At 34.3% G+C, this 16,532-nt stretch overlaps 1 protein-coding gene across 1 annotated transcript in view; it reads right to left on the minus strand.

The window, feature by feature from the left end:
• LOC107553027 (eIF-2-alpha kinase activator GCN1-like) overlaps window positions 1–14,039 on the minus strand; it is a 58,147-nt gene extending 44,108 nt beyond the window's left edge. The window contains exons 1-16 of the mRNA XM_016235104.1: window positions 13,964–14,039; window positions 13,146–13,254; window positions 11,134–11,197; window positions 10,923–11,054; window positions 8,497–8,605; window positions 8,244–8,342; window positions 7,414–7,548; window positions 6,082–6,150; window positions 5,890–5,998; window positions 4,747–4,821; window positions 4,542–4,670; window positions 2,520–2,570; window positions 2,069–2,167; window positions 1,181–1,354; window positions 943–1,095; window positions 767–859 (exon numbers count right to left, since the gene is read on the minus strand). Coding sequence (XP_016090590.1) covers window positions 767–859; window positions 943–1,095; window positions 1,181–1,354; window positions 2,069–2,167; window positions 2,520–2,570; window positions 4,542–4,670; window positions 4,747–4,821; window positions 5,890–5,998; window positions 6,082–6,150; window positions 7,414–7,548; window positions 8,244–8,342; window positions 8,497–8,605; window positions 10,923–11,054; window positions 11,134–11,197; window positions 13,146–13,254; window positions 13,964–13,981 — 1,618 coding nt within the window. The 5' untranslated portion in view covers window positions 13,982–14,039. The remainder of the gene's footprint in view (window positions 1–766; window positions 860–942; window positions 1,096–1,180; window positions 1,355–2,068; window positions 2,168–2,519; window positions 2,571–4,541; window positions 4,671–4,746; window positions 4,822–5,889; window positions 5,999–6,081; window positions 6,151–7,413; window positions 7,549–8,243; window positions 8,343–8,496; window positions 8,606–10,922; window positions 11,055–11,133; window positions 11,198–13,145; window positions 13,255–13,963) is intronic.
• Window positions 14,040–16,532: the final 2,493 nt, after the last annotated feature.

Raw genomic sequence — 16,532 nt, forward strand, 5'->3', positions numbered from 1 at the left:
CAGATTTTTAATTCCTAGAGATTTAAATTTTTTTTTTTTTTTTTAAACCCACAAAGGAAAATATCTAAAGACATAAATCAACACCCAATAGTGAAATAAAATATGAACAGAAATAAAATATATATATATATAAAAAAAAAATAAAAACTTCAGCTAGTTGCCAGTGCAACACTTATTTTAACTTGAGAGAGATATATATATATATATATATATATATATAAAAACAATAATGACTCATAATAAAATGCCAAATTAAAATGATAACTAAAAATATAAAAATAAAAGCTAATAATTTAATAATATATAAATATTACTAGAATTACGCTGGTATTTATAGGTGTTACTAGACCCTTTCATCCCAGTCTCCTCAAAAAATCAGCGTGTTAAAAACTTTAAAGTTTGTTATGTTAAAGGGACAGTTCACCCAAAAATGAAAATTGTCATAATTTACTAACCCTTATGTTGTTCCAAACCCGCATGAGTTTCTTTCTTCATTTGAACACAAAAGACGATATTTTGAAGAATGTCGGTAACTTCCATAGAATCGTTTCCATCCTATTAAAGTCAATGGCTACCGTCAACAATCGTGTCCTTCTTTTGTGTTCAACAGAAAAAAGAAACTCATACAGGCTTGGAATAACTTGAGGGTGAGTAAATGATGACAGACATTTCATTTTGGGGTGAACTGTCCCTTTTTTCCCCTCAAACGTTTATGGCAAAACATATAGGCCTACTGGATCTATTGGATAACTGGAGAGTTTCTGACCTTCTTCGCTGGCCTGAGAGAGGAACTTCTCGGTAGTGAACAGAGGTTTCTTTTCATCCAGTATCAGGTTCCAGAAGGACGCCAGCTTCGCTTCTGAAGACACAGAGGAACATGAAGATAAACATCTCCAGCATGAGACACAGGAGGATGCTCTCAGTCTCAGTGTGAACACTCACCGGGCACAGAGTCCAGCACTGACAGCCGACAGAGCAGCACAGAGGCAGCCACGCCTTCAGACAGCAGAGCATGCTGGGTATTCTGGGCAGCAGCTTTCTCCACAGTCTGGATGAGGAGAGGCAGGAAGTCCACCGCCTGATTGAGAGCATCGCCTGAACAGAGACAAACACTGTTCATTCTGACTAAAACATCAGCAGCAGGAGTATAAAGTTGAAATGTCCAAGCAGCCCGACTGACCTTTGAAAGCTCCGATCATGGCCTGGAGATACGCGTGACGCACAAGGGATGTGGAGGTCTTGAGGGTGAAGGCTTTTTTAAACCATTCTCTCAACTCTGAGGTCACATTCACCGTCAAACGGCTCGTCCACTGAGATAAAACACACACCGCATGCACCAGCGTCCCCTCATGGACTACAAACACACACGAGGAGAGAGAGAAACAATCGGCAGATATTAGGTTTTTATGCACGTTTCAGAAATGTAAGACCATTTAAGACTGTTTTATGCTAATCAAATTACAAATTTAAAATACATTTTGCAACAAGTAAAAAATTATATTAAGTCATTACATAAAAAAATTGGGTAAAAATAAAATCTTAATAAAGTTATGATTTATTTGTCAATAACCCTAAATATTTACTTGAAGTCCTGCCGAAATTGTGAGTTATTAAAATTAATCTTATTTAATATTACATTAATATTTAAGTCAAGCATTTCAAAACAACAAATTTGCATGTAAACAGTTCTCTGATGTCGCTAAGCGGTAAAATATATATTTTTGTTTTAGTAAATGTTTTATTTTGATTGTTTATTTAATTTTTTTTTAATTTTACATTTACATTTACACATTCAGCAGGCACCTTTTTTTCTAAAAATGGCACAAAAAAAAAAGAGGAACAAAAGATTGGGAAGCAAGCTAGAGAAACTATTTTTTTTAATGCGGATAATTTTACATAATTATGATTTAATTCATTTTTAGCTCTTCAATAAACAAATCCCCTGCTATTCCTTCACAAAATTCCAATTTATGAAAGCAACCTCAAGCATGAATGAACCGGCATGAAAAATGCATATTAAAAAAGTTATTTTTTAATGTATATAAAAAAAAAACAGTACGTTTCTCACCTTCCTGTTGCAGGTACGGAATGAACATCACAGCCACGCTGGAGCTCAGAGACTGAGAGGAAGAGCCAGAGACGGCATGATGACTGCAACTTCCGATTCCTGTTTGAAAAACACACATAAACCATGCTCAATATGACAGCAGGCAGTTACATGAACGCAAAAGACTCATGCAGAAGTGAGAATGAGGTTTGGGAGCTTTGCTGAAGGGAATGATTTTTAAACAAAGTGTGTCTTTGCATTTAAAAAAAGTGGAATGGACAAAAACGTAGGGTCTTCATGAAGCATGTTTTTTAAAAGTTGAATGTTTTAACTTCTAAAAATGCAGCGTTCATATCTTATGGAAAGATGTAGTGCAAGTTTACATAGGAAAATAATTAAAAAGCAGTGCAGTCGAATGCAAAAACATATTTCGTTATGCAAATTAGCAGTCAAAAATAGACAAAATATTCACCTGACAGAACGCTCATCTTCTGGGCCACAACAGTGAGCTTCCCCTCTGAGCCTGTGCAAAACAGAACCCAAAATGAGCTAAATCCTGCTTTAAAGAGTGAGCCGGTCCTGGTTACGTGTACGAGATCCCTTGCATTCCTAAACCAATACTTTTTTCATGACTTTTCCCATGACAAATTGAACAATTTGACTGAGCTTTATTGGTGTGTTTTTCCATGCATGTCTGGTTTCAAACCTTATAATTAATTTATTCAAATGGTTATTATTGTACATTTCTTTTGACATGCTCGGTTGGGCTGTAAAAGACAATACTCTGGACTGACACTGCCAGTGAACTCAATTGAGCTGAATTACGACACTATTGCCTTCTGTAGCATTGCTTAAAGCTGATTTGACCTCTTTTCATAACTGATTAACTTTACATGTACACCGTTATGTACCTGTTTATTAATGTTAAGCTGCTTTGAAACAATCTGTATTGCTTAATGCATTATACATATAAAATGACAAAGCTGGTTTAACCCTCATAATGCATTCAAAATCTGCATATGATTTCTCTATTCTGAATTGCTGTTTTATAAAACAGTCATAACATTTTGAAAAAAAAAAAAAAGTGAAAAATATCTAACAATTAAAACCATATTGCATCTGATTAACAACTAACTAGATTACCTACAATCCTAACATTAATGAGTGAATGTGAAAAAATTCAAGGTTTTGAATGTTGCTATGTTATTACTGTTATTAGCCCTTTTCAGTAATTAAAAAAATAATAATTATACACAAATATATATATATATATATATATATATATATATATATATATATATATATATATATATATATTCTCTCAATTTTTCTACAAATCTCCAAATCACAAATGAATCTGAATTTGAATGCCTTTTTCCAATCAAAATGATGCTGGCCTCACAATATTATTTTCACTAATGGGCTAGTTCAAGCCAGGGCTAGTAATTTTATCATCATTTATTTAGCTTCATGTCATTCCAAACACAATATTCTTTTCATTCATCTTCAGAAAACATATAATATATATATATATATATATATATATATTCATTCATGATTGCTCCAAATTTATGAAACCTACATATTTCTAACAAAACATCAAATATTACTCTGATAAATTTTCAAACCAAATTAATTAATTTTACTAGCATAAACTTTCACTTTAAGATGAAAAAATTACATTTTACATGCTGCAATGGTTGGTCGATAGGTGTACATATTCATGTTTATCAACAAAATTCAGTTCCAAAAATGTGTGAGATATGGGGAAAGGATTAAATATATTTTACAAAAGTTTTTTTGACACTAATATAACTTCATAGATAATTTAACAAAATTATTTTTGACACGTACTGGTATGCCACACATAACCGTCTCCAAAATGACCTGAACACGAAACGTGCATCATTTTTTAAAACGGTTATGGCTCTTAAAAAAAAAAAAAAAAAAAAAGAAGAAGTTAAAGGTGTATTTTAAGGGTCTTAAAGCACTTGCAAAATTCCCTTACTACACACTATGTTGTTTTTTTAGAAATGTTTATGTATTTTTCCGTGTCTAAATGGACCTGAATATGTTGTGAGGGTTAAAACAAGTTTTACTCCACACACTAATATCTGAAAGACCAATAACTAGCCAATAAAAGCAATAAAGCTATACATTTGTGACCCTGCATGTGAAAACCCAGCTAAAGTAATTTTTTTGTGATTTACAGTTTTCTACATAAAATCATCCTTTATAAAGATGTAGAACATTCTGTGAAAATATAACCTTTATATCTTTAATATTGACTGAGTAAGGCCATGTCAAAGATTGAAATCATAGTGAATTTAACGGTTGAAATCAAACTTAAACATAATCTCATAATTAGATTTTGTGACTTTAGCATGGATTTCACAGACAGGGTCACATTTTTATATTCACAACTGAGTCTGCACGCTATTGCAAGTAATTAAAAAATTCCATGACTACTGAAGCCATGAAAGCATCCACTGACCTCCGAGGATGCCGAAGAGGTGTTTGACGAGGTCCTGGACGGCGCTGGGGTCGCTGCACTGCTGGGCCAGATTCTGGAGGGCCGTCACCGCCTGCTCCATGAGCTCTGGGTTATTGGCCTTCAGCTGACCTGAAACACACAAAAAGCACATCAAACCTTCACACGACACCTCAGACGAACATCAATCATACTGACGAGCACTCACTGGAGATGCCCTTCCCGATGTCCAGCGCGTACGGACTCAGATCAAGAGTGAGAGATGCCAGCATGCAGGAGATCGCTGGAGGAAACACCGACAACAGAGGTGGAAACATGACTAAAACATCATATTGTCAGGATTCTGGATTGTTGAGAGATTACAGATCAGTGTATACAGTAATAAGTAATAGCTTGTTCAATCTTGGTAGAGAATAAGATTAAAAATTAAGTAAATATTCCTGCAATTGAATCTGTATTATTTTATTTGAGCAGCTCTAGAAACAAAAGTACTTAAAATAAAAATTAACTGAAATAATATATATATATATATATATATATATATATATATATATATATATATATATATATATATATATATATATAAATAACATTTCTCATTTTCCTTTAGTTTAACCTGATGTACTAAAATTACTAAAATAAATAAAAATGTAACTATATAGACACTTATAGACAAAATATATAGACAAAAAAAAGTGTAAAAAATAAATAAAATGAAAATAAAAAAAACTATATAGACAAATAAAAAAACGTATTAAATGATAACTATTTTTTAAAAAAGTTTAACTAAAATTAACTATAAAAATAATAATAATTCAAGTAGTAGTATAGATTTAAATGCAATGTCAGCATCTGAGGCTATCTTTATGGCAAAAACTGAGTTGCAAAAACACAAAAAATAAAACCCAAGCAAAGAGGGAAAAAAAATATTAGGATTATACAAGATGTTTACATATGATAAAACATGTTTACAAGATATACATGAAAATTCTAAAACCTTTCTTATCTTACTAAACTCCTATCTTACTAAGCTTCCTACATACATTGTCTACTTGCATTAAAAGTGGATCAGTTAAAAAATAGGTTTAATGGAAAGAGAGGGTCTTACAAAACATACATAGAGTTGGGTCTTCACCTTTAAGCAGAAATGCATGTGTCAAAACTACCTCAAAATATTAATAAAGCTATAATAATATCTCAATTATACTAAAATAACACTGACAGCAACATTCTTTCATAATAATTAGCTCGGAGCAACAACAATTGCAATCTAATGATGATGATATCATGATTCATCCTGACATATGTATCACAGTGAATCAACGTGTGCGCTAGCTTGCGCGTGACTCACTCGGCATGGAGTTCTCCGGGCTGCGCAGCAGAGCTTTCTGTAATGTGGGCAGCAGCTGCTCTTTAAACTCTGTGTGAGACATGTGGCGAAGCATCGAGCCGCTCTTAACCTGAAAACACACATCCAGCTTTAGGCTTTCTGATTTCAGCACTGCAAAGATTTATTATACAACAAGACAGCGCAGATTCTCACCAGGATGTGCTGATGCGGTCTGGTCTTACTCATGAGAACCGTCTTCACATACAGGTCCAAGAGAGCCGCCTGAAACACAACAGTGTTGCTACTGTTAAAACTAAAGAATAGAGCCTGACCGATATGGGTTTTTGGGGTCGACACTGATATTAGGGAGTAAAAAAAGGCCGATATTGATATATCGAGCTGAAGGGATCCCCTGAATTTGGTGCGTATTCGCCGTGCCGTTATGGAGATATGGCCGTTCAAAGTTTCAATGCTTTTCCATAGACTTAAGCTTTAAAGCGTTTCATCCAGGTCGCCAGTATCAAACAATAGAGCACGCTCTGCTGGACAAAGTAAGCAATTACACCATTTCAAGCATTTTTTCTGCGTTATATGTTCTGTAAAAAAAAAAATCATATCGGCTATTCGCCGATACCGATATATCGGCGACAGGCTCATATCGGCAAACCGATATATCGGTCGGGCTCTACTAAAGAATACTCGTTAACTAATAGTAAATTAATAAAAAATAGTTTTCCTTCAACTAAATAATGCTGAAATAAAAAAGAAATAAATGAGATGAAAAACAAAAACTTAAATTCAATTAATTAGAAATGTTGCTTTGGCACCTAACTGAAATAAATAAGTTTAAAGTACTAAAATGACTAAAACTGGAATAAAAATAAATTAAAGCTAAACAGAAGTATATATAAAAAAAAACCTAATAAAAATGGCAAAAGCACATAAAATTAATAAATATTAAACTAAAATTAAAATACAAAAATGAAAGCTAATCGAAAATATCAACGTATTTTACAAAAAAATAAGTCACACCTGAGTATAAGCAACATCTGGGAAAAAATGCATTATTGAGAGGAAAAAAACAAAATAAGTCGAATTGGTGTCCAAGTCACGTGTTATTCTATAATAATTTAAAATATCGGCAAATGAAATGTTTAGACACATTATGAACACTAAGCATTCATTCTAAACAACATTTATCCCATTATAAATAGACCTATAAAGCAAAACGGCGTTGGGCTCACATCTCTCTCGCACTCGGCACAAATCCAAATGTTTCCATATTCACAATGTAGCCTAACATTTGATTGCTAAGCTACTATTTATTATGTAAACATTATTTTTTATTATATTACATTAAGTATAAGTCGTAGATTCGTAGCACATTTCAGATGATAAAAAAACGCGACTTATATACTGTGACTTATACAAATAGTAGAACTGGAATATAAAAAAATCTTTAAATAACACTGAATCAGAAGCAGCAGCGCAGTGGACACATTTGACAGGTTTAGCACAGGAATGACAAGGGCTTGAGTTTTCCACCTTGTGTTTGTTGATAGTAGCGATGTCTTTGTGCGCTGTGCAGAAATCCACACACAAGCCCAGCAGCGGCACAGACACACAGCTCTGATCCAAACTCAGCAGAGTGCTCATGTACTGATCCACCAGGCCCGGGTTCTGGAGAAACACAGACCGTTTATGAATTGAAATCTATAGGGTGCATGTTTTAAACAGATCACAGAAAGACTATTGTTATACTTCATCTGAACAACAGTAACAATTGATTAGACACAAGCTTTTACATTTACAGAGAAAGATTTAGGTTTAAAAAGTGTTTGGGGTCAATAGGATCTTTAAAAAAATTAATACTTTTATTCAGTAAGTATGCATTGAACTAATCAAAAGTGACATTAAAGACATGTATAATGTTACTAAAGATTTCTATTTCAAATAAATGCAGTTCTTTTGAACTTTCTATTCATCAAAGAATCCTGAAAACAAATGCATCACGGTTAAAATAATAAAATTTAAAAAATGAAGCAACTGTTTTCAACATTGATAATAATCAGAGATGTTTCTTGAGCAGCAAATCAGCATATTAGAATGATTTCTGAAGATCATGTGACACTGAAGACTGGAGTAATGATGCTGAAAATTCAATAAATTACACTTTACAATAGACTTCAATAGAAAACAGTTATTTTAAATAGAAATAATGTCATAATATTACTGTTTTTACTGTATTTTTGATCAAATCAATGCAGCATTGGTGAGCAGAAGAGACTCTCTCTCAAAAACATTACAAATCTTAGCCCCCTCAGTCTTTTTTACTGTAGTGCACAAGACGTCAGAGTGAATTCCTGTAGCTTTACCTCCTTCCACAGCTTGTTAAAGCATTTGCTGATTGACTTGAGAGCGTTCCCTGAGGCTCCGCCCACCACCTCCGCCAGCAGCAAACTCTGAACCTCAACCTGATTGGAGGAGACACAAAGAGAGAATATGATTGGACAGACCACATGTAAAGATCAAAACAATAAAAAGTAAGCCATACAGGTTTGGAACTCCCGCTAAACTATGAATGATAAATATAGCAAATTAACTCTCTGAATGGCAAATACTACTGACCAGTTTCTTCCATTTGGCACCTTCTCTCCTGTCTGCGGAGGGGAAGACGGTCTGAACGATCAAGCAGGTCCAGGGCAGGGCGCAGCAGGCTCCTGAAGCCGTGCTCTTCCTGTGGACATTTGACATTATATCTGAATGCACCTCATGGTTGTTCGCTTCTGATAACTATTAGGGGTGCGACGATACATAATTTCTGCGATTTTCCGAATGCATCGTGATTCTCTCTGGAATTGATTCTGAGCTTAGTTTTTAACAGCAGATGGCGCTCTAGGCTAGTGTTTAACCGCACACTTAAACGCTCACCAAGAAGAGCGCTTGAGCGTTCGGCTGAGTAATGTACGTGGTTAAATGTACTTGCACCTCGGCTTTTATGCTTTTACGATGCAAGATTAATGTAAACACAGCCCACTGTGAACACTCTTGTAATTCGCTTCAACCTTTTTGAACTTTATGAATGATTATTTTAGGTTCAAGTGGTGTGTGTGTGTGTAAGGAACTGGAAGCAAGCAGAGTACGGCTGTTTGTAAAGCACACAGTGCCATCTGCTGTTAAAAACTAAGCTCAGAATCCATTCACGAATCGATTTATCGTCGCACCACTACATAATTTCTGCGATTTTCCGAATGCATCGTGATTCTCTCTGGAATTGATTCTGAGCTTAGTTTTTAACAGCAGATGGCGCTCTAGGCTAGTGTTTAACCGCACACTTAAACGCTCACCAAGAAGAGCGCTTGAGCATTCGGCTGAGTAATGTACGTGGTTAAATGTACTTGCACCTCGGCTTTTATGCTTTTACGATGCAAGATTAATGTAAACACAGCCCACTGTGAACAGTCTTGTAATTCGCTTCAACCTTTTTGAACTTTATGAATGATTATTTTAGGTTCAAGTGGTGTGTGTGTGTGTAAGGAACTGGAAGCAAGCAGAGTACGGCTGTTTGTAAAGCACACAGTGCCATCTGCTGTTAAAAACTAAGCTCAGAATCCATTCATGAATCGATTTATCGTCGCACCACTAATAACTATAAGATTACTGCGGCTCTGTGAAATCATTTTATTTTTTCTCAAATTCCGTTTTTTATGTTTTAAATTTCTAGATTCTGTTTTAATGGTTAAATTAAATTTAGTAATCAAATATTATGTCTAATTTATTGAAATCGTGAAACTAATACAATGTACAAACAATTTATTAAAAGTTTAACAAAAAAAAAAAAACAAGTTCTGTTTTATTTTTTTCAAAATTTATTATTTTTGGTTTTCATTTTTCTGGATTCTCTGTGAAATCAATTTTATTTTATTCAAATTATGTTTTAAATTTCTGGATTCCGTTTTAATGGTTAAATTAAATTTAGTAATCAAATATGTCGAATTTATTGAAATCGTGAAACTAATACAATGTACAAACAATTTATTAAAAGGTTAACAAAAAAACAATTTCCGTTTTATTTTCTCCAAAATTTATTTTTTTCCGTTTGAATTTTTCTGGATTCAGTTTAAATAAATTTGTAGTAGTCAAACATCATGTCTAAATGATTGAAATCATGAAATATAAAAAATATACAAGTTTACAACAATTTATTAAAATTTTTCACAAAAACTACCATTTTAGGGCCCTATAAATCCATTTTTCCCAAATGCTATGCTTTATGTTTTAATTTTCTGTATTTATGATTTACTGTTAAAAAGTAAAACATGGAAGAAAATAGTTTTATATTCTTTAAAAAAATTAGTTTTTACATCATTACTTTAATATGTGGGTCAAAGACAAAAAAGGGTTTAAAAGTGTAATACTGCTTTAAATTGTTGTTTTCCCCAAAAAAATAACAACATTTCTGTTTAATTTAATTGCAGTTTTGTTTTTCTGAGCAAAAAATAAATATCATACATTTTTCCCTGATTTACAGACGAGACCCACTAAAATGTCATTCAGTGTAACAATCTTGTCAGACATATTTACAACAAAAATTAATTTATGACATATTAAAAGACTAATTACTTTCAAACCAAATACTAATTAGTTGCAATTTTACATTTTTTAAATTTGCCACTACCCTAGGTTTTTTGGAGTACTTTGAGTATCTGTTTGTATATAACATGACACTAGCTTTTCTCGAATGAAACGGCGAAATGCTGGTGAAGTGTCTCTCAGAGCAGTTCTGGAGATGAACTTCATGTGTTCACGTCCTCATATAGTGAGACGGCAGACGCTTCAGTATGTGTAGAAGACGAAACTGCGGCACTCAATCACACAGAGATACCCAGACTTCATATTAAATAGCAGTCCTTTGGCGGATTAATATTCAGACTCTATTTCATATCGTGATCTAATTCACTGTACAGTGCCACTTTTGATTTATTCAGCAAAATTTTGCCTAATTTGCTGGCATTCCACGTTAGTTATTTTGTATAAATGTGGCGGTCACTCACCCGGGCATCACGCCCCTGCTGACCACCCCACAGCTCAGCAGACCGGGAGGGAGGTTGGTCGCAATGGCATCAGGCTGCGATTGGACGAGCACCTCGATGACCGAGAGCAAAGCTCGCCGAGACGCAGCATCCCTGAGAAGAGAGATCAAGCCCACCTTCAGTATAAAAACATGCTTTAATGGACAGAGGAGAGGAAACGACTCGCACTCACCTGTATCTGTGCAGAGTGAGATAGAAGAGCTTGCACAGTCCTTTAATGGCTGGCTCAGGAAGATCTGAGGAGAGAATTTAACCACAAAGAATTAGAGGATTCAAATCAAAGTCATTCACACCGTCACATCATTCCAAACCCATATCTGAAGATGCACATGTGTGAATGCAGAGTTAACAGACACTACTGCTCAAAAGTAGAGTTTTTTTTTTTAAAGAAATTAATACTTCTATTCAGTAAGGATGCATTAAACTGATCAAAAGTGACAGTGAAGACATACAAAAGATTTCTATTCAAATAAATGCTGTTCTTTTAAACTTTCTATTCAACAAAGACCCTCAAAAATAAAATGCATCACAGTTTACACCAGTGTTTCCCAACCGGGGTGCCGTCTGTCGAGAGCAGGGGTGCAGTGTAAAAAAATCATTTTTTAATATTTTTAAATTGCTAAAACGTTCAAAAAAGCATCTATTATATAATATCCATTTCTGATGTCGCCAATAATTAGAGATGCACCGAAATTCCGGCTGCCAAAAATGAGTTCACCGCTCAGGATTCACTTTCACGCGGTGTGACGCTCTGCATATTATCCCGCTCTATGCATGTGCGCTCCGCTCAGCTCCACTCGTACACCATTCATGCGAATCAGAACAGCAAAGTCCACTCAAAAATTGAGCCGACAGGAAACATCGATGTAGTACAGTATTGTTTCTGTCTGCAATAGCCCTACTGCAGTGGTGGCGAACTCCGGTCCTGGAGAGCCGCAGCCCTGCAGAGTTCAGCTCCAACCCTAATTAAAACTCACCTGCCTGTAGCTTCCTAGTAACCCTTCAGACCTTGATTAGCTTGTTCAGGTGTGTTTGATTAGGGTTGAAGCAAAACTCTGCAGGGCTGCGGCTGTCCAGGACCGACGTTCGCCACCCCTGCCCTACTGTGTGTAACATGGTGTGGTATATGGGCAACTCTGGTAACGCTGCCCTCTCATTCATTGATCTGCTAACCGCTATGTTATGCTCACGTGTTCTGATAATAATAGCTTTCTAGAACTAAACATTATTTGGATAAATGGTAAAAAAAAAAAAAAAAAAAGTTAAATATCTTAACCGTACTGTTAGACCTACCTGAAAAACTAAAAAGCAATTTATTTAATTCGAAGGCCTGTCGTTATTTTTTTATTTGTGCTATCATTATTCATTTCTTTATTTGTTCTTATTTTATTAGTGACTGCTTACTTCTCATTTTTTATTCAATTCAAAGTTTGAAATCAAGCTATCTCGTGCTACTGCACCAAAATTACCCCACTGTAAAATTAAAAAAACACTGAAAGAGCAAAAATGTGTGAGATAGCTAGTTATAATGGTAATTAAATAATGTTATATGTATAAAAGCCTACATTAAAATCTGTCATATAAATTGGTCTCATTAGAAATTAGCCTACTGATTGCCACCACTGATGGACACATTTTTTTAATAATATTAAAATATCTGCATGGCATTTATATTCTGCAGTTCTTCCCTGTTGTACCGAATATCTATACTTTTATCATATCGAAGTTAGAAATTCAAATATTGTGACAAAATTTTAAGTTTCTTAAAATTTCCAAAGGATGCCGCGACTAAAAAAAAAAGGTTGGGAAACACTGCTTTACACAATATACAAAGTAGCACAACTGTTGATACAATAATAAATGTTTTTGAGCATCAAATCGGCATATCAGAATGATTTCTGATGCTGAAAATTCAGCTTTGCATAACAGAAATAAATTACATTTGAACATATATTCAAATAGAAAACAGCTATTTTAAAATTGCAATAATATTTCACATTTTTACTGTATATTTGATCAAATAAATGTTGTCTTGGGTGAGCAGAAGAGACTCTTTCAAAAACATTTTGAAAAAGTAGAGCAGGACTTCTAACGACTTGAAATGTAGTGAGCAACTGATGCTTGAACGGTGTTTTTGTTAAAGTATTCCTTTAGTCGGATACAACAGCAGGCAGATAAGCTCACCCTTTCCTCTCACACAGTCCTTCAGTTCTTGAAGAACTTCTTTGCGCTCTTTAACGCTGGACGACGTGACTTTCACAGCGAATCTCTTCAGTGTGTCTGAAACCTGCCCCTGCAAACACAGATAACAGCCATCAGACGCTGCTTAAGACACATGCAGCTAAACCAAAAGATGGATATCATATCACAGTCCACCACAGTAAACAGTGCTCCCACCACAATATTAATCACTCCATTTATTGTTACTATAAGAGAGCATGAGCTGACATGGTGTTAGTCACCTGCCAGACGGATATTCACTGGTTATGGTTTTATATTAGTAGTTCAGGCATGAATTAAGATTACCATGATACATTTCCATAAGTGCCTCCTTACACAAAGTACATCAGGTGATTGTTTGATCAGGTATTTACACAGCATTTTGAAGATTACAGTGATAATACACTGCTATATTTACAACAACAACAACAAAAACACATGGTTTTACTAGGATACTATGTCCACTAACATGGCACTTCTGGCACTTTCTACGGTGTGTTTGAGATCAAATAAGAGGGTGACACGCTTAAAACAGTATCGTTCTCTTTCCAATCACGGTTAAATCCTAATAAATGTGTGTGTTATGCAACTGTGCTATCATTAATGTTGTTTATCATTGTTAATACACATTCATGCGCGCACAGCGTTTTCTAATGTTTCTGAACATCACGCGCTCACAGATCATGCATCATCTTCTTTGAAAACTCATAAGAAAGCGGCGAGATACAGAAGAAAAGTTAGCGTTTTAATGTTCACGCTGCAGCGGATCGAGTCACACCAACCTGCGTGTCCGCCGCCATCTTGCCGGCCTCGATCTGGAAAGGTTATAAGTCGTCACTTCCGGAGTCATTACCGTGCTCAGCCACGTGCTTCCCCGGCCTTGAGTTTGTCTTCAGAGTGCGCTTCTAATATTCAACAGGCCTGAAACTTTATTTATTTTTTATTTTTTTTATTTTTAGGCCTGAAAATTTTTAAGTAGATAAATAAGCATTTTCTCTCCTTTCCAACAAATTATTAGTAAATAAAATATCAAAAATGTTATTCAAGCCGTCTATTCTTTTTATAAAGTTTTTTACCAATCAAAATTAAAGAGATAACATTAAATCAAATTTGAATTTTATACATCCCCAAAGTAAAAATGTATAATAATAAAAAGGAAATAAGACGAAAATGAATAACACAATAATAGTAATAATAAATAATAAAATAATAAGAAAAAAAAGCTACAAAAAAGCCTAAATAGAGCTGTCGATTTGTGTGAGACAAAAATATTTTTTTTACCAATCAAAATGAAAGAGATAACATTTTTTTTAATACATCCCCAAAGTAAAAAATATATATATATAATAAAAAAAAGAAACTAAGAAAATGAATACATAAAATAATAATAATAAAGAAAAAGCTAAAGCTAAATAGAGAGGTCAATTTTAGGGATCTATCCAGAGTGAGACAAAAATAAGGTTGCCCGCCCCTAAATAAAAGTTATAGTTATACACAATATGTGGGACACAAGTCCCATTTTAGAAAATTCAAACTAATCCACTACAAAGAAATAGAACATATATTTAGCAGATTTTGTCAACATTGTGATTGATTATTTATTAGATACAGCCAAAAAGACCAAAAAAGTTTTTTTTTTGTACAAATGTCAAGACAAAATGTGCTGAGGTTTCAACATTATTTAAATAATAACAAACAACTTCGAGGAAAAATATTCAGTGCATTAAAACACCAAATTTATTTGAATATAATTGCGTGAATTGAAACGGTAACCAATACTCACAGAACAAAATGTGACGGTGTTACAGGAGAAAAATAAAAATATGCATAGCCGTTTTCACATTGGGTAAATGATCATATTTGCAAAGAATGATTTATGAACAGAAATAGAAAAGCGTCAGATCAATTTATAATAGATAGAACATCTCAAAATAAACAAAGGCACAACATTCGACCAGTGTAAATGTGTGATTAAAACACATAAGGATATCATATGATCCCTAGATTTCCACCGCACCTTTTTTTTGGCACATAGCAATTAGGAGCAAAACAAAACGGCGACAGATTATCACAAATGAGTTATCAAAGAAGGCATATTCAAAGTGAATCAAATCAAAACAAGTATCTTCTACTTTCAAAGTAGCGTTTTCTGATGAGACAGAATGTCATGTACAGATCTCTGGCACATCGGGTCATATAAAAGCGTTCACATAATCAACACTTGCTGGTATATTTGTCCAATGAATCCAACAAATCATATTTGCAATCTTTGTTGACAAGCCACACCGTTCCAACAATTTCCACCGCACCTTTTTTTTGGCACAGAGCAATTAGGAGCAAAACAAAACGGCGACAGATTATCACAAATGAGTTATCAAAGAAGGCATATTCAAAGTGAATCAAATCAAAACAAGTATCTTCTACTTTCAAAGTAGCGTTTTCTGAGGAGACAGAATGTCATGTACAGATCTCTGGCACATCGGGTCATATAAAAGCGTTCACATAATCAACACTTGCTGGTATATTTGTCCAATGAATCCAACAAATCATATTTGCAATCTTTGTTGACAAGCCACACCGTTCCAACAGACACCAGGGACTGTATAAATTTAATATTCTTAATCTGAAAATCACTTCTATTTCCAGTGACAACACGTTTCTAAAAATATAAGAAAGTCTTCATCGATTCCCCCCTTCATAACACCACGAGTTTTCAAAACTCGCCTTTTAAAATGATTGAAAGACACTTAAGACTTTCATGCAAAACAGAAACAAAAATCTAAAAGAGAGAACATAATTAGTATAGTATAATATCACAATATCATAATACAGCAGTTACAATATTGTCTAGAATTGTCTCTGAGAGTGAGCAAGACAATATCAGATACTCACTTGAATTCAAGGGTTGAGAATTGCACAATATTGTCACAGCTATTTAGATAATATACAATATCACATCTTTGATTTCTGTTAAAATAACAGTTCACCCAAAAATGAAAATATGCTGAAAGAGTGCTCGCCCTCAGGCCATCCAAGATTAGGATGAGTTTGTTTCTTCATCAGATTTGGAGAAGTGTAGCATTGCATCAGTGTCTCAGCAATGGATGCTCTGCAGTGAATGGGTGCCGTCAGAATGAGAGTCCAAACAGCTGATAAAAACATCACAGTAATCCACACCACTCCAGTCCATCAGTTAATATCTTGTGAAGCCAAAAGCTGCGTGTTTGTAAGAAACAAATCCACCAAGACGTTGTTAACGTCAAATGCTTTTGACTAAAATACGAGTTTATAATTCATACTAAAACGTCCATCAGTGAAAAAGTCATCTCGTCTAAATTAGGAGAGAAATAT

The sequence above is a fragment of the Sinocyclocheilus grahami genome, unplaced genomic scaffold (genome assembly GCF_001515645.1).
Source record: "Sinocyclocheilus grahami isolate Dianchi unplaced genomic scaffold, SAMN03320097.WGS_v1.1 scaffold463.1, whole genome shotgun sequence".
NCBI classification, from domain to species: domain Eukaryota; kingdom Metazoa; phylum Chordata; class Actinopteri; order Cypriniformes; family Cyprinidae; genus Sinocyclocheilus; species Sinocyclocheilus grahami.